This window comes from Aulonocara sp. 'chitande type north' Nkhata Bay, linkage group LG8 (genome assembly GCF_057382095.1).
Source record: "Aulonocara sp. 'chitande type north' Nkhata Bay isolate Kocher_YH1m ecotype deep benthic linkage group LG8, A_spYH_male_GT1.1, whole genome shotgun sequence".
In the NCBI taxonomy this organism is placed as follows: Eukaryota; Metazoa; Chordata; class Actinopteri; order Cichliformes; family Cichlidae; genus Aulonocara; species Aulonocara sp. 'chitande type north' Nkhata Bay.
In genome coordinates this window covers 5253183-5280983 of record NC_141351.1, presented here as the reverse complement: position 1 = coordinate 5280983, position 27801 = coordinate 5253183, and the positions used below count along the sequence as shown (strand labels likewise).

At 42.4% G+C, this 27801-nt stretch overlaps 2 protein-coding genes across 5 annotated transcripts; one reads left to right on the top strand and one right to left on the bottom strand.

The window, feature by feature from the left end:
- LOC147322905 (uncharacterized) lies at positions 1 to 5554 on the bottom strand. The gene is made up of 8 exons (XM_086302889.1): positions 5387 to 5554; positions 4237 to 4385; positions 3949 to 4158; positions 3651 to 3833; positions 884 to 1015; positions 635 to 739; positions 423 to 552; positions 1 to 291 (listed from the first exon to the last, which is right to left on the bottom strand). The coding sequence occupies exons 2-8, from the start codon at positions 4382 to 4384 to the stop codon at positions 231 to 233; spliced, it is 969 nt and encodes a 322-aa protein (XP_086159015.1). The 5' UTR covers position 4385; positions 5387 to 5554; the 3' UTR covers positions 1 to 230.
- tnrc6ba (trinucleotide repeat containing adaptor 6Ba) lies at positions 4523 to 27161 on the top strand. Of its 4 annotated transcripts, none has more exons than XM_086302882.1 (23): positions 4534 to 4645; positions 4720 to 4835; positions 6461 to 6547; positions 7155 to 7176; positions 7513 to 7950; positions 8581 to 11490; positions 14745 to 14909; positions 15125 to 15321; positions 15790 to 15864; positions 16013 to 16219; positions 16421 to 16540; positions 16741 to 16866; positions 17956 to 18126; positions 18594 to 18713; positions 18820 to 19009; positions 19206 to 19373; positions 19481 to 19627; positions 21248 to 21391; positions 22068 to 22160; positions 22602 to 22805; positions 23100 to 23167; positions 24016 to 24155; positions 24713 to 27161. In XM_086302882.1, the coding sequence occupies exons 3-23, from the start codon at positions 6491 to 6493 to the stop codon at positions 25278 to 25280; spliced, it is 6330 nt and encodes a 2109-aa protein (XP_086159008.1). In that variant the 5' UTR covers positions 4534 to 4645; positions 4720 to 4835; positions 6461 to 6490; the 3' UTR covers positions 25281 to 27161. The 4 variants fall into 4 exon arrangements, with proteins under 4 accessions (XP_086159010.1, XP_086159008.1, XP_086159007.1 ...); XM_086302881.1 differs by having other exon boundaries at positions 6458 to 6547; XM_086302883.1 differs by lacking the exons at positions 4534 to 4645; positions 4720 to 4835 and adding an exon at positions 4916 to 5444 and having other exon boundaries at positions 6458 to 6547.
- Positions 27162 to 27801: the final 640 nt, after the last annotated feature.

The following is a 27801-nucleotide window of genomic DNA, read 5'->3' as shown; positions in this document are numbered from 1 at the left end:
TTAAAAACTTCCAACATCACCTTTATTTAACTCGCATTCAAAGACGAAGTTTGTAATTTGGAGAAACTGTTCATGTGGTGAACAACTAATAATATGACCGTGTTTAGAGATAACACAACAGGTCACTCCTCCACTTTGGTACTAGACAAAAAAACAACTCTTCTCTTCACAGCTAACAGTGCGTTTGCAGAGTTCAGTTTATCAGTGCCGACTCATCAGTAGTGCTTTTCTCACTTTTTCTCACACAGGGAATGGAGAAGATCAATCTGCTCAGCGTATTCAAATCCAGGCCTGTGGGGAAGAACATAGCAGCCATGTTAAAGAGGAACCTGAAAAAAGGATGAGCAGCTCCTGTTTTGGAAATGAATAAAATACATTACCATATACAACAAACAAACCCACAGTTTCTACAACCATCTCACCGTCCGGGTGTCTCCAGGATCAGAGGGACGTTGTCCAGCCTGGGCTCATTGACAATTTCTTGAAATGCAGAGATTCCAATGTGACCTTTACCGATATCTTCATGCCGATCCAGGTTACAGCCAAGTTTACCTTCAGGTTACACAGAAAGAATAAGGAAAGACAACTAGAGACTTGCATGTGTGATTTTTCTGTCTCTATGCCCTGGCTATACCTTTGGAGTCATTAAGATGAATGGCCTTGAGGTAGTGGAGCCCCACTTCTTGGTCAAACTCATCCAGCATGGCCTTCACGCCTCCCTCTGCAGCAAGGTCGTATCCTCCCAAGACGAGACATAAAACAACAATTGAGCACAGAAAGAAACTCTCAGGTCTTATGCCAGGTTGAATATTTTAAGGTATCACAGCCCTGTTGGACAGAAAACAAATTTGAGGTTAACAGGCTGCTATCAGGTTTCACTCACCTGCTGCAAATGCATGGCAGGTATCCAGACATACTCCTACTCTGGTCTGGTCTCGCACTCTGTCTATGATGCTCTTTAGCTCACAAAACTTGCCGCCCACCGTACTGCCTTGGCCACTCATGTTCTCTAACACTGACCACACAGAAAGCCCGGAGAGCGAGAGACAAAGAAAGAATAAAAAAGGTTTTTAATATGACACACTCATACATTTGTAATATTTCTCTGTCGTTATCTCTTCAAACAGAGTCTGAACGCAGCTTTTGCTGTTGTATTCTGCTGTACGGTTTACCCCAGGTGTCAACAAGTAAAAGGCCCAGGTACACTCTTGGTTGCGTCCATCACGCCACACAATGTGCTACCTATGCTCACATCTAAACCTATCAAACGCAGAACAGCTAACATGACATCATACCTTTGTACTGTGGGAGAAAGTTGGAGAGCGAGAGCACCCAGTCAATCAGCAGGGTCGAACCCCAGACTTTCTTGATGGGAGGTGACAGCTCCAACCACTGAAAGTTGCACTGGCATTTATGTCAAACTTTCGTTAACATTAAAATGTCAGGCAAAGTTCAAATGGCTTTGTATTTAACAGACGTGCCATGCAAACATCATTCCTGTTGATAGGCATCAAAATCCAGTCATCAGGCACTTCATTAGATATGCATCTAATTAGTCACATGGCAGCAACTCAATGCAGGGAGAATTAAAAAGATTTAAGTGACCTGGAATGTCGCATGGTTGGGCTGGTCTAAATATTATAGAAACTGATGATTTTCTGGGATTTTCCCACTTCTATCGTTTACAGAGAACCATCCAAAAAAGAAAAAATATCAATTGGGTGTCAATTCCTTGTTGATGCCAGAAGTCAGAGGAAAATGGTAAGACTGCTCTGAGATGATAGACATGCAAAGGTAATTTAAATAACCACTTGTTACAACCATGATATGCAGAAGAGCACAAACACAAAACACATCAAATCTTGAAGTAGATGGGCTACAACAGCAGAAGACCAGAATGGGTCCCACTCCTCTGAGCTAAGAGTAGAAAACTGAGGATACGGTTAAAATCAGCTCACCAAAACTACACAACAGGAGAGTGGAGAAACATTACTTGGTCTGATGAGTTTGGATGGTAGGGTCTGAATTTTCTTTATTGTTGGTACTGTACTCAAATGGTATTAAGGCAGTTCTAAAGGCAAAAGTGGGTCCAGCCCCACAGTAGCATGGATTATCTAATAAAGGTTTTACTGAGTGTATAGAATAACTATATATAAAGAGATTTAGTCCACTAACAGAAAGCTTAACAACATGAAGTTATATTTTGTGTAGGGATTCTTTGGATTCTTGTGTTAGAAAAACTCCGACCTGACTCTACTACCTCTATGCTACAAGCGCCGCCACAAACAGTCCTCTGGGTGATCACGTTTTTGTAGGCTTTGCTGGTGTGGAATGTGCTGCCTCCACTCTAAAGGTTTGCAGATTCAGTAGATTCCTTTTAAAAAGTCTGCAAAAGGCATATCTGTTTAGTCAAGCCTTTCGGTAATATGTATTCACCAGAGACCAGATGTATAACTGGAGTGTACACAAAAACGTACATACGCCTTTCCCTGCCCACCCACACAGGCTTGATGGAGCACTTTTGTGTATTAAGGCATAAATCACTGAGTTTTTGACAACTGGTTCTTTGCTACATTGTTTATCTCCCTTTTGTACTTTGGCTTAAAAACTCATCTTTTAGAAACGGGGAGGATAGGACATTTAGTAAGATTGACATGCACTGCTAATTGGTTTACAGTATGCCAGAGCAGCTACTGACCTTTACGGCAATGATTTATAGTCCTCTGCTGGACAGCACAGGATTTAGAACCAAATACAATAAAGAAGTGCTTTATGACATATGGTTTATAAAAGATGGATACAATCACTATGGCGTCATTAATTAGTAAAGTCTTGTTATGAAACCTCTGGCTGAGCTTTGTTGCTATGCTATTGGGTTCTTTCTGTTTTGAAAACCAGGTGAGCAAGTTCATACGGTAGTTACTTGCCACAGGCCCACACTAAGGTCGACCCAATTTTGTGCTCCTTCATATGCATTTTCTATAATATGAACTTCATGCTGTATTTAAATAAGACTTCAAACCAGCTATAAACCCACTGGTATAGTGCCTGCTGAGGTCAGAGATCAGAGTCAGAGAGTCATACCCGCGTATTCGGATATCAGATCTCTGGAGTGCCGCCGTTCTAGAAAAAGCTGGGAAAAACAGGATTTGTTTTGGTTCTTTGTCAGGTGGAGCCAGTCAGGTTTCACTGACAATAATGGCTAATACTTTTCTTTAGCCTGATCAGTGCTCTGTACAGTGGCAGTACAGATTAAACGTTTATAGTTTTATTGCTTTTTATGTTCAGTGCCGCCATCTTGGATTGCTAACTCAGGGCATGTTGGTCTGCTTCAATTTTCCAAGTGGGAAATCAGAGCTGAAGGGGCGTTCCACAAAAAAGTTTCGACTGGGAACTTGGAATTTTCAGTTGTCTTATTCGTGAAACCACAATTTCTGCAACCAGAGTTGCTGCCCCCTGTTGGTTATTAGAAAGAATGCACTGGCTTCACTTTTCAGACTGGGAACCTATGTCCATCTTTTAGATGGAGTCTATGAGTTTTATTATTACCTCTGGCAGTGTCTCTGCATATGGGTTTCATCAAAAAGGCAATGCCTGCAAGGTAGATACACACTGCTGGTTGTTTCAGGTGCTCTGGCGGCCCTCTGTACCTGTAACCACTGATGGTGTTTGCTGGTGAGCATAATTGATGGCGCTCGCAATCTTGTCCACACACTGCTCAGTGGTGATGGTACCCAGGGAGGAGCCGGGGTGGAAGTTATAGAGGCTGAGACCCAGGAGGTTGCAGCGGCTGAGCTCGTCCACCAGCATGGCCTGGCTCTTTTCAAACACATCTAGTTGAAAACATGGCATGCAGGTTAGACCAAAACGGAGAATAATTCTGCAAAGTATAATAAGAGATAACTAGGCATGAAAGGAATGGTAGACAATAATCAGTGTCTGACGGACCCTCTTTAGGAGATCCACAGTTCATCAGGTAGGAACCATGAGGCAAGATATGAGCTGGGTCAAACCCCTGTTGGGAACACAGCTCCTGAAACTTTGCTGCAGCTGTATGGTCCAATGCAGGCCTCTTCCACGATCGCTGGGAGCCCAGGAACAGGGCGAAACTGCTGCCACCCATCTCTGTACAGGACTCCACGGCTTTCCATATCCCACCTGTGGACGTGACGTCACACAAGTGTAAGTAAGTGTGTTTATCTTAAAGGGTTCCAAGAAGACGACATTAGGCCCTACCTTGAATGCCAACATGAGCTCCAATGTACTTCTTAGTTGCGCGGATGTTCTTCCTGTGTCCTCTCTCCTCGGTGTCCTCGCCCTCCTTTACTCCTGCAGAGGCATCCTCGTTTTTCCTTTTCCTCGTTCCCCTTTTTCTCTGACTCATGCTATGAAGAGAAAGTTGTAAGCAGCCCTTACGAAATAAGCAATAAGTTGACTGTCAGAAGTTTATGGAGGTCAAATAGCCTGTTTTATGCATCCCTCCAGGCAGAAGCCAGCCAGTCAGAGGGCTTCCACGCAGCTGCTACAGGCTGGTCATTGGAGACGCTTCATGCTGAGCAGCAAAATGGCCGCCCGTCACCCGACTGACTCCACAGCGCTTTGAATTTAAATTCTTCTGCACATTAGGGTTTACACTATTATAACGGTAGTGCTCACGAACCAGTACGTTATTACGCGTGTATTTTCATTTTCTGACACTTTACTTGATTCTCCGCTCAGGCGTCGCTGTTCTTGTAGCCTCGACGAATGCCTCAAAAAGCTAGAAAAAAATCGCACTGAAGCACTTTAGCTAAGCTAGCTAGCACGCTAGCGTATCTTCATATGTGATTCCCGAGGTAAGTGGGTGAATTTTTTACATTTCTCGGCGTTGCACTGGGACGTTGTTTGAATGCATGCGAGTGGGCTGCATCTTAATGGAATGCCATGCCACGGCGCTTGCAAACCAAGCTAGCGCCATTAACCTGGCTACTTGTAATTGCTGCTGTCACTGGATAATGCTACCTTAGCTTATCTGGCTAATGTTCGGTAGCATTAGCGCCGTTTTAGCTGTATTTTTGGCACTGCGTTAGCTGAGCTGGGTATTTGGCCCTCTTATGTGTTTGCTGTTCAAGAACGTTGTGTACACTTAATAGAGCAGTTACTGAACTTGCGTTGGTTTGAACTCGTTAATGTCTGCTGTGCACCGTGTCCACGTATTTTAGTCTGAACCCCTCCTTAACGTTAGCCTCGACGAAATATTTTATTAGCAGCAGCTGCTGAACTTGCCGCTTGTGTAAACCTGAAGGGGCGAGGATGAATGTGTCTGACTATTTCAGCTAAAGCGGATTTATCCACCCGTGTCTTCGGTTTTTGAATATGCCTTTCCATTTAAGCTCAAAACTCAAACCTTTTTGTGCTGTGGGGCTAGCTGCCGAATGCTGGTGAGCTTGGAATAACGTTGACAGGTATGTCACGCATAAGCTGCTGGATAAGGTTTACTATACTGCAGATCTGACAGATTGAAATAACATCGTGATGATGTCTGGCTTTCTGATACTTCTGGCCTGAGATCATAAATGCTTCAAGAACGATGACAAGTCGCTGTCCCCAAATGTAGGAATCCTGCTTTATGGAAGTGTTAACGACACGAAGCAAAAACGAAACCAACATAAGACCGAGGCAGCCGGAGCATACCAGATTGCTTGGGTTTTTCTTTAAACGAGCCCCTTTAAAGGAGAAAACTAACGACTTGTGTTTTAACGTGCTAACATGAACCCAGACATGCTAATGTTGCGGTTATTGCCATATTGTAATGCATACATGATTTACATTTTGCGCATTTACGGGCGCTTCCCTGGTTCCGCTCTAATAGAAATGAATGACATTTCTATCACCCTGTTAAATAAACAGTATAAACCATTCGTTTCTTTTAAAAATCGTAGTATAGCTCAGCTGTTCCATCTTCAAACTGAAAAATCTAACAATACCATGTTTAGCTTGTCCCTGACATCCATCCTGCTCTAGGGATCATAGAGGAGCTATGGGGAATCCTAATGACAATGCACTCTTTGCTGTAGCTGAAATCTGCTTTTTTTATTATTCTTATTTTATTTATTTAAAGCCAGTAAAGAGTATGATTCTGGGTTTGTAACTGCCAGCACACTGTCTCAAAAACAAATCTAGATTTCAAACTTTCAGTTTATCTGTTATGGGTTCCTGGATATGTAGGTCCAGTCAATCAAGCTTAACTGATTGGACCTACAGGACCTAAAGGTCCATTTATCCAATTGTCCAGTGGAAGTGTAGTGACAGAGATTGTGTCTGATATGGAGTTAGAATTAAATGTTTTCTTTTTTTTCCCCCTTGAATAAATTTGGTTTACAGGAAAAATCTAGAAAATATGAAAACAAACTGTTGCTTGTTCTAATATAGTTGATACAAAATTACAATTTTGAATAGCCTGCTATTTTTTCTACAGAAGAAAGGAGCATCAGGACAGGAGCAGTAGTTCATGGAAGACAAGAAAAGGAAAAAAGACGAAAAAAGGAAAAGGGAAGCCTCTCAGAAGGTGAGTGTGTTTGTATTACCAGATTTCATGTCCTCTAGGACAGATATTCTCAAATTCAAATGAACGTTTGTATCTTGACACAGTATGCAGGCAGTAAAATATGTGCACATTCACCCATATCATTTAAAATGGCAGTTCTGCATGGATATATGTATGGTTCTATTAAAGTGACTTCAGTGTGCTCTCTTATCTCAGGTGGACACATTTGAACTGTCACATTAAGTCAGTGGGTTCAACAACAGCATTTAGTTTGGATTTTGAATTTTTGATCTTACATTATGCCATTTCAGATTTTTGGTATACACGTATATACAATTTAACTATGTTTGACAAGATACCTGATTCATGATCTTGGCTAATTTGGGCTTCCTGAAGCTATGGAGTTGCAGTCAACACTGCAGCTGTTGAACTTGTTGCAATGAAATCTCTTGTCCTTAAATGTCCTTAGATGTTACATTAATTTTGTGAGGACTAAATGTTGACAGATTATGTGAATAGTGAAAGACTAATAATATAAAAAAAAACAGTTTCCTTTCTTTGTCTGGCTCAAAAAGAAACAAAAAACAAACTAAATTTTAACACGACTTTCTGCTTCTCTTCATTTTAGGTTGCAGAGCAAAAAAACAAAGGTAAGCAGCACAGTGATGTATTTTTATGGAGTTTGATATAAATATTAGTTTGCTCCTAAATATTTTTATGTCTAAAAAGATTGTGATGGCATCACAGTCACAGTAACATTATTTCTCTAGCTTAATAATGTGTTGGACAACACTTGATGCATTTTTTAATTTTTAAACGAGAGCACATTCATCTGCATCAGCGATTTCTTTGTTTTATAGTCCAGTTTGTTATCCATTTCTGGCAAATGCTTGATTAGAGGTTACATTTGAAGTAAATAAAACTTGCATTCTTAAAATGCACCTGCTTAAACAAATATCTCTCTCACCTCCTTGCTCTTCTTGTAGTGCCAGACTTGACTAAGCCGGCTTCTGCCCAGTCTTCTGCTACCCAGAGCAGCTCTGCCTCCCCCAGCCCTGGACCCACCCCCTCTGCCTCCCCATCTCCAGCCACCTCAGGCCCTGGCAGTGCTGCCACCCCATCACAGGGCGGCAACAATGCCAAGCGCCTGGCAGTGGCCAACGGACAGCCCACCTCCACCACCAGTTCTTCCTCCACCGCTGGCGGCTCCAGTGTTGCTGGAAACAGCAGTGCAAGTAGCGGAGGCGGAGCTCAGGCGCCTCAGCAGCCACCGCGCTACATGCCGAGAGAAGTGCCGCCACGATTCCGCTGCCAGCAGGACCATAAAGTGCTACTGAAGAGGGGTCAGCCGCCACTGTCCTCCATGCTGCTGGGAGGGGGGGTGGGAGGAGATGGCCCCAATGCAAACATGGCTGCTGTTTCAGGTAAGTGTTAACAATGCTGTTGGTCACAAGTATTAAAGCGGGTTTGTCAACTAATCACAGGGTGGTGTTTTTGGTGTAGAGTCTCCTGTCTGCTTGCTAAAGAGTCATTTGAAAAAGGAGTTCCTCACGATGGCAGGCAAGCATTGAAGGCCTGCAACCTGTGATGTGTTTGTGAAATAGAGGCTATTGTCACACATTAATTCTGGGAAATGTCAGGAAAATCAAGTTAATGCATAATCTAGATGGTTTTCTCACATAGCAGAAAACAGGAGATGGGTGATTAAACCAGTATTGTTTGTATTATTAGTCAAGGGTGCTACCTTGGCCATGTGTGAACAGAGCAGAGAAGATGTCTGCTTCCTCACTGTGAATTCTCAGAATTGTTTCCTGTCTGATGTGACTGACTCAAACATTTGGAGCAAATGTAAACATTTGAAGCTCCACCTGGTGTGTCTCTGCATGTTTGGAAACCGCTGTTGTAAAGCACTGTCTGATCCGCAAGCGTTACATAGCTCTGTCAAAGCACAGGTCATTTACTGCATTATTTAATGTTTTTTGTTCTTTTTTTGTTTTGTTTTTTTAACTGATGAAGAGTCTAAAGTTGCTCTTTTGTGGGATTTACTTTTACAGATTCCGGCACAGCAGCCTCCTCATTGGCTCTCACCTCATCATCAGTTGCTGCTTCTACTACTACTTCTAATTATGCAAATTCCATGTGGGTGGCAAGCTCAGGCAGCCAGGCCTCCTCTCAGGGCAGGGAGAAGGTGATTGTTGATGGCAATGACCTAGAGGAGTGGCCTAGTATTGCTGGCAGTGATGGAGGGAGCAGCGGCAACAACGGAATGCCTGTGAATAGCATTAGTGCCTCTGGCAACCAATCCTCACCCACTTCCTCGTTCTCTTTGCCCAATGAATGTATGCAGTCGTCCAGCAGTTCAGCGTGGGTGACGGCTGCCTCCCAGGGTCATCTTGGAGGAGGTATTGCAGTAACTGCAGCTGGGCCTCTGCTACAACAGTCCTCCTCACTTTCCAAAGCCCCCGCTGTGCCAGGGAGCCATGATGCCAGTGGCTCCGTTGATGGCAGCAGTGGGATTCCAGGTGCCAACTTCAATCCAAATGCCAACCCTTCAGCCTGGCCTGCACTGGTGCAGCAGGATGGCCCCGCTGCTGTAGGTGAAGGAGGTCAGTCTTCCTTTCACCATCAGGGCCCTGGCGGGTCTGCCAACAACTCTGCTTCCCTAGGGGCAGCCGGTGTCCTGGGGGGTCACCCATCTTTATCTGTGAATCAATCAAACACCCATCAGCACCAACTTCACCAAATGCCATCCAGAGACAGAGAAATGGGTGGAGGGAATTGGGATAGTAAATCAGCGGGACCAAAAATTGCGGGGGGAGAAGGGATAGGGGGAGGAATGGACCATGGTGCGGGAGGAAGTGGGATGAGTGAAGAGCACAGCCTTGTCTCCTCATGGAGAGGCCAGCCTTCTTACCCTGCAGCTAACTCCAAAAAGGGTGCCTCAAGGACTGATGGTTGGGAGAGTGGAGGAACTTGCACGGGGGTATTTGGAGCTGCAGAAGGGGATAATGGGACTTCAGGTTGGGGTTATCCAAGTTCCACAAGTGGGGTTAATGTTTGGGGTAGTGCTGGAAATGGGGGCAACATGACTCAAACCTCTGGGGTATCTCAGGGAGGGTGGGGGTTATCGGGAGATGGTGGTGAAAGAGGGATTTCTGGTAGTGAGTGGGGTGGAAACTCTGGTGGGGTTGGTGGACCGAATCCAGGAGGTGAGGGAATGAGTGGAGCCTGCAGCAGTAACAGCAGCAGTAGTGGAGGCAGCACAGCAGGGAACCCGCCCACTGCTTCCTCCTCTTCCTCAACAGCCACCACTACTACCAGAGCCTGGGACAATCAGAAAGGAGAGAGTGAAACGGGAGAATGGGGTGAGGGTGTAGGAGGACAAGGAGGATCGTCGTCCAGTGGTGGAAATTCTAGAAGTGGGGGCGCGCCTAATAGCAGCCGACCACGTCGGCAGGCAGTTGATGCAGAAGCTGCCTTACAGAGCCTGCTAAATCGCTCTGATCTGGATCCTCGGGTCCTGTCTAACACAGGCTGGGGCCAGACACAGATCCGCCAAAACACAGAATGGAACATTGATAAACATGCAGGACAGAGTAAAGGTGGATCCTCATCAGCTACATCAAAACATCCACCTTCTCTCGGTGGTCCTTCTCAATATTCTAGTGGACCTAGGACCTTAAGCACTGATTCTGTGACTCCAGGGGTCAGCCCTTCCCTGGTTCCATCCACTGGGTCCTCTGGTGAGGGCTGGGAGAGCAGCAGCAACAGTAGCAGTAGTGGGGCTTCTTTGTCTGGGAGAGCCCCACCACCTATCGGCCCCAACATGAGAAATATTGGCGTATCACAATCTGGGCCAGTGACTCCAACTGGACCTGTTATAGGGTCAGGGGTAGTGCCAGGCCCTAGCCAACAGGGGAAAGCTACAGGCTGGGGTGGAGGAGGGATGGGGGCTGGGGATTGCCAGGAAGCCACAGGTTGGGGTAGTGATGAATACAGAGGCAATAGTAGAGGAGAAAAAGGAGGATGGGGTGATCTTGGGAAACAAAGTGACTCTGTGACTGGATGCTGGGGAAGAAGTCAGGATGAAAAAGGGACAGGAGGGTGGAAAGACATGGGTGGGAATGGAGGGGGTGGGTGGGGATCAGAACAGAAGGCTGGGGTAGGTAAGAATTGGGGAGAGCAAGACTCCAAATTAAACAGTGGTGGAGGAGGGTGGGGAGATGAGAGGAAGAATGGAGGAGGGCACTCAGGTGGGGATTTAGGTGTGGGTGGGTGGGGAGACTGGGGTGAAAGTGCTCCCCGGAGGACCTGGGGGGCAGGGGGTACAGGTGGTGGAGGAAGTGGAGGAGGGGGTATTGGTGTTGTTGGAGGCATGGGGTCCAAACCCCAACAAAGTTGGAGTGGAGGAAACAAAATGCACCAGATGCCAAACAGCCAGTCGGGCTCCATCACAGGCCCACAGGCACAACTGCAACAGCAACAATCACAGCATCCACAGCTGCACCAAGCAATGGACCAAGGGGCTATGCAAGGGGGTGGGGGGAGGAAACTCATCTCTCAAGCCCAGAATCAGAACCAAAGCTCAGGCTGGACTTCAGGGCCCATCCCTGGTGTCCCTGGAGGAGATGGAAGTGGATCTGAACCAAGCGGCTGGGAGGAACCCTCGCCGCAGTCCATAAGCCGGAAGAATGAAGTAGATGATGGAACATCAGCATGGGGAGACCCAGATCATTACAAACCGGTCAACCTGTGGGATAAGAACAGTGGTCATGCAGTCCAGGGCCAGGCCCAGGGCCCGGCCCAGGCCCAGCAGCAGCAACAGCAGCAGCAGCAGCAGCAGCAACAGCAGCAGCAACAGCAACAGCAGGGACCTCCAGTGCAGCAGCAGCCCAGCAGGCAGACTGCAGCACTTGGAGGTAACAGAGACTTCAACACTGGACCTGGGAAGTCTTCCGCTATGGGTAAGTTATTAGGAATTTAATTTAACTAACCAGGGTGTAATCATAAGTTCCATAACTCAACCCATACAAATCCACAACAATACCTGATAATTTTTTTTTTTTTATCAATTTCTTGTTCCAGTTCGTCTCCCTGTTCACCTCTGTTAATTTCTTTTATCTGACTGTTTGCATTTCCGCCATCATGTCAAAGTGTACTCAAAGAGCAGTGATAAACTTATGGAGGAAACTGATCTGTCCTAGATATTGAGAATCATTGCTGGTAATCATAGCTGGCCTCAGATTCCAAACAGGACTTTTTAGTGGTATAGTTATAGTTTTCAAACCTGAATGCAACCTGCCGCATGCTTATCATTTCTGTCACTGTTTATTATTTGTGCATTTTGAATTAGTCTCCCTCAGGGTCAGACTCAAGTCTGCGTAAAGACATTACTCACTGAACGTGCTGCGCAAAAAAACAATGCGAAATTCAGAATTCTATGGATCAGAACCAGCCAAATAACCTGTATACACACCAAGCGCGTTGCATTTTTGTAGAATTCTTTTTTTAAAGACTGAAATAAAAAATGAGGTTGACATGAAGTGATGAAGAGCTGGTCCTGATGTTTATAAACAAGAAAATGAAGAAACAAATTCTTGGTTCATCCAGTTCTCACAGGAAGGCAGGAGTAGGGAGAATTTCATGGTTTGATCCAGGAGTTGAAGATGTATCACGGCTTTCTTACGTATGAAAGGATGTCATAGGCGAGTTTGAACACTTCTTGGCAGAGTTGGGAACACAATTTCAGAGAGCCGAGTGTGTTTAGCTGTGTGTCTGAGGTAAAATGGTATCATTTTATTATTTCCATATAGGGCTGCTCAATTAATCACGATTACGATCTGGGTTTTCAACGATCATTAAAAATGACTGAGCCGATTATTAGCCCCTCCCTCATTTATCCGCGACACCTTAAAGGCCGGTCCGTGAAAATATTGTCGGGCATAAACCGGTCCGTGGCGCAAAAAAGGTTGGAGACCGCTGATTAAGAGGACCCGAGGGAAGCTCGGAAAGCTAAGCAGAAGTTATTTGGAGAGTGACTGCCGTTGGTTGAAAAGAGAGGTAAAAAAAAAAAAAAAAACTTCAGTGGTGTTGCACACTATTTTATATTATTTTTTAAAGTCATTGTTAACCCTTTAAAGCCGGTCAGAGCAGCACGCTCCGTTTTGCGTAACTATTTTTAAATCCCTGTAGAACCTGAACCGTGTAAGCTAGCGCAATAATTTGTTTTGCATATGAAACCGGAGGAGTTGTACTTACATCTTATGCCATCAGCTTGTCCTCGGTCACGGTTTCCTTCCAGATAAAGCTTTGCAAAAATTGCATAAAAAGCGCTTGCAGGAACAAAAACATAATATTCCAGAAACACGCTTTGCCGTTCCGATCAGCTGTTCGTAACACTTCCCACAGTGAAATGATGCACATGCTGTTTTCTTTGCAAATTTGCATCATAGGATTGTTTTTTGTTTTTCCTGCAGTATATAAAAATTGCTGTATCTCCAAAATAAAACTATGAAGACACTCAAAATAAATTTCCTGTTGTTGTAAACAATTTTTTGCAACTTTATTGTTTTTAAAGTTTTGAGGGATAAGCCTCTTAAATTTCTCCAAGTAGAAATATATGTAAACAAAACAAAAGCGATTTTCAATTTTTTTTGTAGTTTATTGCACTTTTTTGCAATTTATGTAATTACTATGGACTTAATGCATACATATTATTAAAATATGGGCTATAACAGTTGTATTGATGTATAGCAACTTGAAATGCTCCCACAAATGGCACTACAGCATGTAAAAAAATATATATATATATAAGCTCTGGTGGACTTGGTTCTATAGTAGGTCTTAAAGGGTTAAATAAATATCGTCAAATAATCGTGATCTCAATTTCAGTGAAAATAATCGTGATTATCATTTTTGCCATAATCGAGCAGCCCTATTTCCATATCAGTGAAAATACACAATTGTTGTGATTGGCTGCATTAAGAATGGGCGAGCCTGAAAAATATTTTTAATGCAGAAAAATATTCATATAGATTTTACGCACCCGGTGTGAAAAAGCCTTTAATCTGAGGAAATGCATTTGGCACAAACCACTTTAACTTTAGTTTGTGTCTTTGTACACTGGCACACGTGCATACCAGTCATCATTGTTGATCACCACCCACTCGACTCACCAGATTTTTGTTCCCTTTGACTTTTATCTTTCCCCAAATTTAAATTGAATGGTGACCATTTTGTATACACTGGAGGATTTTAAACTCTCAAGTGGTTCACAAGCAGGGTTTCTGTGCAGGAAGTGTTGCCTTGTTGCAGCGAAGTCTTGAAGTGGAGGTCAGACCACTTTAGATCAGATAAAGCCGATACAGTTAATCTGAATGCATTGTTTTCACTTTAGATGAGTGATGAAACATTTCTTCCTTTGAAAGCATTGTGTCTAGGTGAACTAGATCAGGTATTGTTGGTTGTTTTTTTGTTTTGTTTTTTGTTTTTGTTTTGTTTTTGTTGTCTTTTTTATAGCCAGAGTTGCTGAACTCGTTCACACCTTATACATTGTTACACATTGTAATGTGAAAATGAGAAAGGTCTGATTTGTGCTATGATTTATTTTTATCTTTTTTGGAATAAAAGTGATCCCATTGGTTAGTAAGATTTTCTTGTGGTTAAACACAAGGATATTATGTTAAATGTACTGAAATCAAAACAAAACAGTTTTCTGTATAATTGCTTTGTATAAATTGATATTTGTTCATTGCTTAAACAGCAATTTGAAGAAGCTGAAGTTTGCCACCAAAAATCACTGTTTGAATGAAGTGAACAAATCAGAAATCCACTGTTGAATGTGCAGTTTTAATGGGACAGCTAGAGCAACTGTTATATAGGTCATCACTGAAGTTTAGTGTTATAAGATAGCAGCTCAGCCATGGGAAAGTAGTCAACCAAGCAGCAGCTTGACGTTTTTGCAGTCGTGACTGTGGAACCACAGTAGCAGTGAAGCGTCATTGCTGACTGATAGCGGAAGCCAGTATGGTTGCAGACAAAACACTTTGATTTTTGGATCAGTGAGCCAGACCACATGAAGCCATGAACTGTTCAAAGAAGTGTCCTTTGAGTAGACTCTTATTTTTTTACTTCCCCTGTAAAAACAAACAAATAAACATTGATTAAAAGAAGCCTCTTTCTTGTTTCTCACCTTAACCATGCCCATGTGTATCTGCAGGTCCATCAGGCTGGGGGAGCACTTCCCCAACTAGTCCTACAGTAGACAATGGCACAGCAGCTTGGGGGAAGCCTAGTGATGCTCCGACTGGTTGGGGAGACCCTGATGATGCTGGAGGAAAGACAACATGCTGGGGAAACCCTTCTTCAAATCCCATCAAATCTGGTCAGAAAATCAGTTTTAAACGAAACCACGTCTTTGAAATGAATCGCAAGTGTTAGTCATACAGTCTGATTTTGAGGTTTGCATTGGTTGTACCGGGTTTTGTTATGATGCATGATGCAGTAGACACACAACTAAAGTGTTTGTATTTATATAAATGTCATTTTCTAATGGCTTTAATCATAATCTGATAATGGCTTGTAACTTTTATTCTGCAGGTTCAAAGACTATGCAAGATGGCTGGGGGAACAAAGAGAGCCCTGTGGCAGCATCACGTAACCCAAGCTGGGAGGATGAGGAGGAAGGTGGCGGCATGTGGAATAGTACTGGCTCCCAGGGAAGTGGGTCATCTTGGGGACAGGGAAGCAATGGTGGCTGGGGTCAGAGCCACAGTGGGAAGAAGCCCAGCAGTAAGGTGGGTTACTGTTGGGGAAAATTGATCTCTGTAAAGGAAAAATCAATTATTAAGTGGAAGGACAGATGTCCTTAACAGGTTCTGTTTTATTAAAAAAAAAAAAATTAAATTATTTGAAGTAATTTCATGATTTTTTTTTTTTTAAATATATTTATTTAGCCATCATTTAGTCTTGTCAACATTCCTTAGGAGAGATAAAATAAATGGTAAATGGCCTGTATTTGTATAGCCCTTTACTTAGTCCTTATGGACCACAAAGCACTTTACACTACATTCAGTCATCCACCCATTCACACACTGGTGATGGCAAGCTACATTGTAGCCACAGCTGCCCTGGGGCGCACTGACAGGCGAGTAAACATACTTACGTGAATTAGTCCCACAATTGGAATGCTTTTATTGTGAATTCTTATAACAAAAAAAATCTTTAAAGTAATTTCCTTTGCTCTCCTTGTATTTGTCTCTTAGGGCCAATTGAAAGCTGGTGGAGGAGAGTCATGGATGGGCCCCATTAACAGACAGTTCTCTAACATGGGGTTGATGGTAAGATAGAAACGTTCTTACTTCTTGTTGTGGTAGGAATTCATACTAAAAATTAACATAAATTACATTTGACACGTTATAGTGTTCTGTGCAGTGAGTGTTAAAAGCAGTGCTCATGATGGTGAAATTGGGTTTCTTTGTTGGACAGAATGATGATCCCAGTGGCCCAAACATTGACCCAACTTCAGGTTCTATCCAGGAGAAGAAAATAGAGATGGATAAAAGAGGCATGGGAATGACTGATTACAATGGAGACATGAGGAAGGGAGGAAGAGGAGGAGGTGTGGGGGTGTCTTATCGTCCTCCTGGTTCCAAAGAGGCAGCACCTGGGGATGCTGGGGCTTATTATGACAAGGTGATGCCTCATTACCATGTCTTTGTATCTCGTGTCTTTCATGTCTAGATAACATGTTGTCTTTTATCATAATTTTTTCCTCTTGTGATTCTACCTTTTCTTCCTGCCTGTTCCATTTGCCTCATTTCTCCTTTCCTCAAACTTCCCCTACACCATAATATACCACCAAAACTGGTCTTCCACTGGCTGTCACTGTGACAGACATTGCCTTTGATCAATCAGGATGGGTGCCTTGGGGAGGAGGGTCCTTGCTCTCTGTACTCTCCACCCTCTGTCTACAAGCCCCATTCCCTCTTCAACCACTCTATCCCCTTTAGACAAGTAAGATAATCACTCCTTTTGTTTCTGCCCTAATGTCTTTAAAGTCCTTGTATAAATCTTCTGTTTTCATTAGATGTTCATAAATATGAAAAGTTTTACATCCACCTTCTGTCACATTCGGCTTAATTTTTTAAGATTTTCACATACTCCATCCTCCACTGTAGGTCATCTGACATTTAATTTTCTGTGTTTGATCGCAGGCTGGTCACAATATCTTTGGCAGTAGTGGAGGAATGGCTCAGTCCAGACATCAGCCAAGTATCCCGCAGATAAACCAGTCACCAGGGATACGAGCGCAAGTGCCTCATCAGTTCCTGTCACCTCAGGTATTAAAAATTTTTTTTATTTAATAGATTTAAATTTAAATGACAGAAAAGTTCCTGTTTTTCCACTATCTACGATAAAAGTTTATTATTATTGTTTTAAATATTGGATAGTCTTGGCAATGAGCTACCAGAACTTATTCTGTAAGTTTTCACATTTATTATTTAGAAAAACTGAGACCTGTTTTTGAAATTGTACTTCATCTTCTTATATTAAGACATTTCAGGCACTAAATGTTTACTTAAATGTCTTTACTCTATTAGAAAGGGGAGAGTAACTGATCTAGCCCACTTGAAGATCAAAGTGGGCTATGTGGTGTAAATTTAGTTTGACATCTGCGTCATACATTAAACCATTCTCATTTTGTGCCATGTTGTTTTTATTGTTTATATCGGATGTAGCTGATACAAATGCAGAATGATTTCAACTTGGAAACTGTAAAGGCTGTACTTTTCTTTGTAAGCCAGATTTGCCTTGTAGCTGGTGTTATGTAACAAAATACTCATATTCTAGAGCCCTGCATTTTCTGGCATTGCTCAGTTTAGTACGGTTAGAATACATACATACATGGATACATACATTACTTATGTAATTACTTAATGAGTCTTAAGTAAAAAGTAATATGCTAATGTAGCATACATCATTCCTCATGTTCATAGATCTGCTGATCTGTCTGTAGACTTGGTTGGTGTCCAGTCATCTCTCATTTTTTACAATAAGCAACTCTTGCTTAACATTCTCATTTAAGTGAAAGCGATCAAAAGCCTTGTAACACCCTGCACTTAGCGAGACTATAAGAGTTAGTAAATGGTTAATATTTTAATATGGCCATACATTACAATTTCTTTTAAAAGTTAGAAATATTATGTATGTAGTCAGTTTTAGTTTTTACCAAAAAAAAAAAAAATCAGTGTTTCAGACTGGAAAAGATTTCATGAAGCTTTCAGTCAGTGCATCTCTGTCACCAACTGATGAGACCATGTAAAGGGATTGAATGTTGATCAGGAAGAAGCTAATGTACTTGCTTATAGTTACAGGAAAGCAAAATGTTTCTTTGGTAACAGGTGTGCCCGTCTGCTGTCTGTCTCTAGGTGCCAGGCTCTGTGCTGAAGCAGATGCCCCCTCCCAGTGGAAACATGGGGGGAGTTGGTGGTGTGGGAGGGGTGGCAGGAGTTGGGGGAGGTGTGTTCCCTCCGCAGCTGTCCCCCCAGCATATTGCAATGCTCAGCAGCATCTACCCACCCCACATCCAGTTTCAGCTGGTGAGAAGCAGCATTATATGTCTCTGAAGGCTACTGCAGGGCTCCAGCACACATCTGCTAAGGGCATAGGCAAGGCTGTACGCAGCCACTGGAGAATCTGATCTGTACTTTTCGTACACCACCGTTACCAAGGCGTCATTCCCTCTGATTGTTACTTTCTCATATGTGTGACTAATTTTCATGCATAATTTGTGTGACACAGTCAGCATATATATGAAATTATGTAGCCAAATAGCTAGAAGGAAATTAATTTTTTTTGTTATAACACTGAAACCGTAAAATCCATTCAAATACTTTTGCAGTGTGAAGGATGCAAAACAAAATGTGACCTAAAACTGGTCTTGAAGCAAACTTTTTCTCTTTTTTTTCTGGCTTGTACAGTGAACTTCCAAAAATATTGCTCTTAATTCTTTTTTCTTTATGTTGCGATCTCACGTCCTTTTGCATCTTTTTTAATGTCCATTCAGGCTTGTCAGCTCCTCCTCCAACAGCAGCAGCAGCCACAACAACAGCAGCAGCAGCAGCAGCTACTGCAAAACCAGAGGAAGTTCACACCAAACACACGTCAGCAGACTGACCCTCAGCAGGTATACACACACACACACACACTTCTCTCTTCTTGTTTTGTTTTGTTTTTGTTTTTTACTTCCACCTCTTCAATGATTGTTCTTGTTTTTTGTTATATCATCTCAGCTGGCCAGGATTATGGCAGTGCTCCAGCAGCAGAGGCAGGTCGGGGGGTTAAGCAGCAGCTCCAAACTATCCCCCTCCCACCATGGTGGAGGAGGGGGTCCTAAACTGCCTGTGGCTGATCCCATGTCCCACCCAGGCCTGGCACCATCTGTGGCTGACCTGCACCAAAAAAATCTAGGACCATACTCTGGTAAACAATTACTTTTTAAATAAAAAAATGTCCTAAAACTGTTGTTTCAACAATGAAACTGAAACATTTTTTAATTTTGAAATTAACTGAATGTAGTGTAGGTTGGTTTTTTTTGTTTTTTGTTTTATGGCAGCTGTGGATTCACTTTACTACATATGTGTTAAAACAAAATAACCGTTGTAATATTTCTCTTCAGGGTTTGGATCTGGGGTGAACCTTACAGGTCTGGACCTGGGTGGCTCTGTGGTGGGGGGGCCTGGAGCCATGAAGGACCTAGGGGGTCAGCAGTCCCGTTTCAAGTGGATGATGGAGGGAAACTGTTCTCCAGACACTTCCTCATCTGAGAATGCGTTTCATAAAAATGGTGAGATTATAACTTTTTTTGAAAGTAATTTCATAGTGCAGGCAGAAAGGGTTAAGATTAGCTGTGAAGTCGCATCTTACTGTGATCGCTCTCTTCCTACCTACCAGGTCCTGTCACCCCCATAAAGATGCCAGGGGGCTCACCATATGCGCAGTATGACATGATGGTTGGAGAAGGGCTGAGTGACAGTTGGCATCGCACCCCTGGCAACAAGATGTGTGCCAAGCCTGCCTCCACACCAAGCTGGCCCCCTGGTTAGTGACTACCTTAAATCAAGATGATGATTATCAAATTTGTGCACTATATGTAACGAGGACGTGAAACACAACATGTATTACCTCTAATTTTAATCATAGACACCTGCTTTAAAAAAAAAAGCTGTCATACATTATCAGTCTATGAAACTAGATTTAAAAATTCAGTGTTTTAAGTTAGTTGTTAGAGCAAATCTTGACATCAGTGACATCACTGTGTTGGTTGGTTGCTGTTAATAGCCCACCATTGGTTTATGTCAGCTAAACAGTGACAGAACCATTAACCCAGTGGAAAACAAGGAAACCAAAACTAAAAAGTACTTTAAGGGGGTCACTTCAGTACAGCAATGAGTTTTTCTCTTTTCTCTTAAGTGGTTCTTTGTTGATGCCAGCTGAGCTGAAATGGGAGAATCTACCCATTAGCCATCATGCTAGAGTTTATAGAGCACTTTATAAATGAGGACTGTGTGCAGAAAAGGGTGGCTCAGACTAACAAGCTGAAGTCTAAGGCTGGCCCCTCTGTTTAATTTTGCCTTGTTAGGTGTACAGATTGTCCCACCTGGCCAGCTAACACAAGAATTAGCTGTGCGCTGTAAGGAGATGGCCGGGTAGTGCTATAAACAGTAATTAATTAGTATTAATAAAAGCCAAAAAAATTTAGTTTGATCATTGTACTCAGCATGATTCTAATAGACTACACTCAGTAAATGATTGTGAAAAGAATAACCACAATGCTTAATTTTGTTACATTTTATTTTCATCACTGTCACTGCCAGCTGTCCACATGAAAAGTAGATGACATTCACAACACCAAACAACATTTCAGGAGGACAGTAAAGCTTCTGTTTCAACAAAATCGAAGTCTTAAAATAGTCTTATATGTGAATTTAGCCGTTTAACTAATAGCGGTTACCCAATGGTCACTTTAGAGTCTGTGCTCCTGACTTAATTGCCAATTACTGCAAGTTTGCAAAGTAGCTTACTAACTAGCAGGTATACTAGTTTTGAACACTTGAAACAACATCTGTGGATGTGATTTTCAGCTTAAAATGAGCAACTTTTAAAAAAATGTCAGTTTAGTTCGACATCTTCAACTAAAGCCAAGCTATTGTTAGCATAAGTGTACCTGCTGTTGGCTGTCTCCACACAGACTTCACAAAGCGAGCATGTTGCTTCTCCCAAAATATCCCTCTCACAGCAGAGTATCTGGTAAGGGTGGGTAGAGCTAGGGTGGCATCCCTGTGCAGTTACCATACCTGTATAAGGTGGTGTTTCTCAACCTCTCTACACCTCCGTATAGCACCAATTGTTATTTGAGCAATTTTTTGTCATAAATGTCTTTCATGCTTACTGGCTTGAAAACATAAACCATAAGGTGTCAAAGGTAACTTGTCAAATCATCTGTCAGCGCCATCTTCTGCCAACTACCTGTTAATTTGTCTTTCTTCCCCTCTGTAATAAGCTAACCACTTGTAATTTACTATGAACAGAAAAAAAGAACAACTCTTAATTTCGTGTAAAACCAACTAAATTGTGCTGTTTCATGTCCTCTTTAAGCCTGTAGGGTTAAAGTTTAGGCTTTTCAGGCTTTAACGGACCACATGTTTGTTTTTTCTTTAGAGTTCCAGCCTGGTGTGCCATGGAAAGGAATTGACCGTGTTGACCCTGAGTCTGACCCCTACATGACCCCAGGGAGCATGATGGGAAACACAGTGCCACCCACTCTCAATGATACAGAGCACCAATTGTTACAAGACAATACAGGTTAGCATTTGCGTGTCGACACCCGATACTCTTATGGATACCACTCCTCATATTTTGCTACCAAGTAAAGATATAAACAGGGAGTTGTGGCTCCTTTTTGCACAATGGCGCAGTCCAAAATTATATTTTTCATCTCATCTGCATTACTGAGCAGGTATGAGAACGTTCAATTTAGTTTTTTCACATAGATCAGTGTTTTTACTGCCAGTGCAAGTGGGTTTGTTTTCACAGTAAACTTGGTCGCAGCCTGCTGACACAGATTTTTCCCTCTTGTGTTTTCCCTTATCTGACTAATTGGAAACAAGTGCTTAAAACTGAAACTAATGGCTTTCCTAAAGGTTTAAAAGGAAGGTTTTGTTTTCCTCCACTGTGATTGATTTCATAGTCGGAGAGAGTCACTGGGTTTTTTCCAGGATGTTGTTGTAACTTTGGTATAAAAAGTGTCATGAGTGTCACTTTTGTGGTGATTCAGCGCTTTATGACATGAAATAGAAAATTAATCTTCATTGGATTCATATGTTGTTTTCCAAATTTTGCTGATGTTCACTTGGCATGTATAAAAAGCAGTTTGACATTGGAAAGGTGCAACTTTAGCTCTACATATGTTACTCATGGAGGCTGTTTTTGCATCGTTTATGATCATTCATTTTATGGTTCTCACTATCTTTGTATGCAGATTCCACCCCTCCTCTCAACACCTTGCTGCCTTCACCTGGTGCCTGGCCCTACAGTGCCTCAGACAGTCCTCTCAACAACGCACACAACTCAGGTAACCATACACATGAATATATACCATCTTCCTTCTAGGCTTTTGGTTAATTTATCTACGTTTGTATTTTTACTTCATAATTTCTGGTAATAGTGAATTGTCGGGTTTTTAATAAACTCTACAAGAAGAGAAAGTAAATGAAGCAGTGAAAGAATTTCCAATATACATTTGAATTGGATTTGATTGCTTTGAAGGTCACAATTTTAACAGATTCAGGTTTAAATGTTATTCTGCAGATACTTGGATAATTTGCAGTGAAATCTGGACGGCACTTAAATATGTTAGAAAATTCTAGTCCTGGAAAACCATGGACATCAGGGAGTAGCTTTGTAATGAACCAGTTAAAAGAATATGGAATATATGTGTTGCTCCTTACATTAATCCACTGTCTGCAGATATTTTAAAGTCTCCGTCTTGCCTGTGTCCTTTTGTCTCCTACAGCAAAGTACACAGAATACAAGACCAGCTGGCCCCCAGAGCCCATTGGACCTAAGTCTTGGAAAGCCAGTCGTGGCAGCAGCCAGACCCAGTTATCCCGCCCACCTCCAGGCCTAGCCAGTCAAAAGCAGCCATCGCCTTCCCCTTGGTCAGGAGGAGCCCCTCGATTGGCTGCCCGCAGCTGGAGTAGTGGCTCGAACAGCACTGGTAACGCTGTGACTAATTTTTCATGTTGTTTTGGTTTTTGTCTTTGAACGCAGTAATTTTTAAAAATGTTTAGTCAGGAGATTTAAAAAAAAATGTCTTTGATTACTGAAAGTGTTATTTTGAGCTAAAGAATCCATTTATATTTCATTTGGAAGATTAAGTGAGGCTCAGTTCATGCAGTGGGAAAGTTGTTCATCATTTATTTTGAGAAACTGGGAGGAAAAATAAAGTGACACTCCATGGATGACTCCTGTTACTAAGACCACTTTTCTCCTCGGTTTCTTTTCTGTGCAGGCTCGACCTGGAGTGACGGCAGCTCTCGAGAAACCTGCTGGTTGGTGCTCAGCAACCTCACGCCACAGGTACACAAACACACACATTCAGGCAGATCTGCAGAAAAAGAATTTCTCAAAATGCAGAGAAGAAAACAAATAAAACTATTTATTAATTAATTCAAACTGATTAGTCCATTTCACATTTGTATTAGCGGCAGTGGGAGCTGAGGCTAAAGCAGCCTCCTCCACCTCCTCTTGGGGTATCTCTAGCACTCCCACTCCCAGGCCAGATCAGAGAGGTCTCTCGTCCAATCCTGATCATGTGCCTGAACAAGTAGAACTGAGTCCTCTAAATAATCTGTATTGTTGTAGAGTCTTTAACTTAAAGTGCTTTGAGGCAACAGTTGTGATTTGGCGCTGCATAAATAAAATTGAACTAAATTTCTCTGCTGAACATGGAGTCCAGTATTGACCACCCAAAGCATCTTTAAACAAATGTTTTATTTATTTATTTATTTAGTTATATATATTTTTTAAAGGCCTCATGATCACCATCTCTGTTGCCTTCCTTAATTCTTGGTGTGGTGCTGTTGTGGAAGCACACCTTGTAAGGTCTAGTGATCCCCAAAGCTATCTTAGCTGGAGCTAAATGCTTGTGACACACCAAACAGACCTGTGATTATTATCCAGACTTACATGATTCTCTATGAACCGCAGAAATCACCACCTATCTCTATAGCCAGCCCAACAGAATCTACTTAGACAGCCTGAAACTGCAGTGAAGGTCCATCATGGTTGCCCCTGATTTTGGCAGTGCTGTGTTTCAATGTTTGAAACATAGCACATTTAAAAATCCCAGTCTGTTTGACATCTTAACCTATTACTGTCCTTTTAAGATCTTTCGTCTGCTTGTTTGTTTGTTTTTTTTACTACAGATTGATGGATCCACTCTGAGAACCATCTGCATGCAGCACGGGCCGTTGTTGACCTTTCACCTTGGCCTGACCCAGGGCACTGCTCTGATTCGCTACAGCTCCAGACAAGAGGCAGCCAAGGCTCAGAGTGCACTTCACATGTAAGGAATTATTTTGATAACATCTTTTTAAAGTAAATCTTAAAGTAAAAGAAACTAAAGTAACATCTTGGCTTAGCTTAATATGTTGACTAGAAGTGGTAGCAAATGGCTAGCTTGCCTTTATTCACCGTCAACAAAAAACCATCTACCAGTAAATCTAAAGGTCAGCATTATATTGTCCTAGTTTGTTTCATAATTGAGCATTTTCTCTGTAAAATATCATAACGCTTGACTTTCAAGAGTTGCAAAGATCCCTGTTACTGATCCCTGGAAAAGTGTTAAACCATTAAGTGTTGTTTTTACAATAAAGTTCTGAAGTTTAGAGGTGATCTGGATCCTGCAGAAAGAACAAGCCTAGTCATTTTCACTTGCTCGCAAACGTGATGTGTAGCAAACCATATTCTGGTATAGTTTCACTTTGTGTGTTTCACAGTTGTGTAGACTATACATCACAAACTGAGTGTTAAACTTTCGTTTGCAGTTCATTTTGAGGCTGAAAAGCCTTTTGAGGCCCTTCATTCATTACAAGTGTATGACGGACTTTCTGTTTACCCCAGGTGTGTTTTGGGTAACACAACCATCTTAGCGGAGTTTATGAGTGAGGAAGATGTGGCTCGCTACATTGCACATTCCCAGGCTGGAGGAGCAGGAAGCGGAGGAGCTGCAGCCGGCTCCCAAGGCTCCGGGCCTACAGCAGCCTCCATAGTTGGGGCTAACAGTAACGGAGGAAGCTGTGAAAGAGGTGGAGCAGGAGGAAACGGTGGGGTAGGAGGAGTAGATGGAGCTTCCACAGTCGGAGGGGCAGGAAATGGAGGAGCTGGGTCTTCCAGTTCTGCATGGCAAAGTCTAGAAAGCACAGGCAGCTCGTCGGACCAGTCTGCCACCCAGGGGCCCGGATTGGGCATTTTCACCCAATGGAGCACCAACGGCACCGGGATAGGTGGGGCCGGAGGTGTGGAGGCCGGAAGGCAGGGTCTGTGGGGAAGTGTGGGTGGGATGGGGGGGACAGGGTACCCCAGCAGTAGCCTCTGGGCTTCTCCGGCGCTTGAGGATCGTCACCAGATGGGCAGCCCCGCCTCGCTGCTTCCAGGGGACCTCCTGGGCGGGGGGGGCGACTCTATCTGAGGGGCCAGCTGACACACACGTTTTACACCTAAGGTGAAACACGTCATGCTCTGCATTGACGTGGAGAAAAAAAAGCTACACTGGTCATCCAACATAGACACTCAACAGTCATACTACACACAAGCTACATGCACACATTACTTTCACACAGACATTAAACCGCCTAACTTTAAATGAAGACAACAGTAAAACTTGAACCGGGGGAAAAAGGTGAAATCCATTAAACTCTTTAGGACGTAACTGGATAGCTCTTTGTCTTTGTACTTCAGACCACACACCTGCATTCAGAGACCCAATCACTCAGGCATGCACTGTAGACAGGCTCAGCCAGAGTCCTACACGTCAACAAGTTTAGCTATTGCTGTTTTTAGTGTGCCACTTTTTTTAATTTTATATTGCTATTTAATGGTCAAATCTCAAAAGTCAGACATGCAGACTGAGCCCTCTTAGACCTGGCTGGCGTACTTCGGAGTTCCCACTTTTGGAAGCTTAAGAGTGGGAAGGATCGGGACTTTATAAAAAATCTGGGACAGCGCCACACTACTGAGTCAAATGGACGATCAGCAACGTTTGAGATGCGCAAAAGGAAAGAGTCTTTTTAGTAGGTACCGACACGTCTACATTGGTGGGAATATGCCATCACTATGGGACCCAGGGTGGAAAAAACACAAAACAAAAAAAACAACATTAGCCAAACTTGCACTATATGCCTCTGGGTTTGTTGTTGACGCATCCTTCCACAAATCCCTCCATGTTTGAAACAGAGCTACAACACAACTACATAGACCTTAAAGAACAATTAAATGTTACAGCAGCAGTGGCCTTGGCTAACACCCAGCGGCCACCCACCCTCCATGTCAACAGCGTCGTCACACCTTTTCATCAGTTACACACTGCTCTTATATTTGACAAGCAAAATTGTATCTCCTTGTCGATGTGCGTTGGTTGTTTATCAGTTTGTTTTCTGTTTTAGAAGAAATGAGAAATGTGTGGAAAAAAACAGTGGAAATCCAGAGATGTCCTCTTATTTGCCCTTCAAACACTGACCTCGCTATTGTATTTTTTCTTACTCAAGAAATCAAGTTGGTTATTATATATTGTCATGATGTAATGGTGACTATGATCACATATTTACTCGCTGTACAAGGTGCCCTCCTGCCTGCCTGTGTGTGCATGAACTGAGTGTTGACAGTTACGACCGAATGGAGAAGGATGTGATTATGATGACAATTATATCGGGAGTGTCTGTGTTATTGCTGCAACATTGAATGTTTATTTTCCTTTTTTTCTTTTTTCTTGTCCATGAGAGATTCATGTGTGTGCGCGTGTGTGTGTGCGTGCTTGCCTTTGAACACTGATCTTCTCCAGTCAGGGAAGTGAATAGATGTAAATCTGACAGCTTACATTTGAGAGAAAGACTGTGTGTGTGTGTGTGTGTGTGTGTGTGTGTGTGTGTGTGTGTACACATTTTTGCGTGCTTGACTGGATGTTGTGATAGCTAAAAAGTTCAAAAACATTGGCACTATTGCATTTGTCTCCTAAGTTGTGTTTTTAGTCGCTTTTTGTTTCCGTTTATATATATTTTTCTTTTAAATGCAATAAGAGAATATTTTGTTTTTAAGACGAAGCAACCAACCGAAGGCATTTTTATTAAGATGCCACATCTTACCATACCAAGCTGAGCTGGAAACAGTGTTTTACAGACACGTTAAAGACATTTTATGTTTTACTGTGTTTCTTTTTATTATGTATCAGTTTAAATTAAGTCAGTCTTTATTATCACTCCTGTTCAGGATGTTTTCCTTTGTTTCAGATGTTACATAAAAGGAGAGGAAATTAATTTAAAGCAGAAAAGAACAAGATAATAAAGGTTGAATTGAAGCACTGTCTTTTTTTCACTTTGTGCCTCTGAGTAGTTTTCTTGAGAAGTCGAGGGTGGCATAGACTGTTATTTGTGCTTTCAGGATTTTGTTTTCTAAGTATTTTTGTCTACGATTTGATGAACTAAATTGATTTTCTCTGACATAGGAAGGAACATTTAAAGAAAAAAAGGTCATGGTCACTGAACTCACAAAACATCTTTTGACTTAAATCATACGCCAGTTATGATCTCACTATCAAATGTCTTAATAGGATAAAATGAAGTGTTGACATTTCCAGGGGTGAAATGTCAGATGGCATCAAAATGTTGGGTCATTAGTCAACCCTGTAATCAAAACAATTCGATTTTAGCTATTTTTTCTTTAGCTAGATACTCAATTGATAAAATGAATCTTCAGTAAACAGGAATGTCAGCCTGATACTTTTTTCTTTTTTTTTTTAATGTAGTAAATAAAATCTAAATGATAAAAACTGTGAAAACACTGGAATAGACACTTTATTTGTTAGATCTCCCTACTACTGGGTTGGATCCACTTTTACCTTCATAACTGCCGTAATTCTTCATGGCACAAATTCAACAAGGTGCTGGAAGCATTCCACAGATTTTGGTCCATATTATCATGATAGCACAGCTACTGAA

What these genes read in the sequence shown, in the direction of transcription:
- LOC147322905 (XM_086302889.1), bottom strand. Translation starts at nt 4,384, where the DNA reads ATGAGTCAGAGAAAAAGGGGAACGAGGAAAAGGAAAAACGAGGATGCC. An exon ending in AGCTCATGTTGGCATTCAAG is followed by an intron (nt 4,159 to 4,236) that starts GTAGGGCCTAAT and finishes TCACGTCCACAG; the next exon opens with GTGGGATATGGAAAGCCGTG. An exon ending in AACACCATCAGTGGTTACAG is followed by an intron (nt 1,016 to 3,650) that starts GTACAGAGGGCC and finishes CTGTGTGGTCAG; the next exon opens with TGTTAGAGAACATGAGTGGC.
- tnrc6ba (XM_086302882.1), top strand. Translation starts at nt 6,491, where the DNA reads ATGGAAGACAAGAAAAGGAAAAAAGACGAAAAAAGGAAAAGGGAAGCC. An exon ending in GAATGCGTTTCATAAAAATG is followed by an intron (nt 19,374 to 19,480) that starts GTGAGATTATAA and finishes CCTACCTACCAG; the next exon opens with GTCCTGTCACCCCCATAAAG. An exon ending in TAGTGGCTCGAACAGCACTG is followed by an intron (nt 22,806 to 23,099) that starts GTAACGCTGTGA and finishes TTTTCTGTGCAG; the next exon opens with GCTCGACCTGGAGTGACGGC.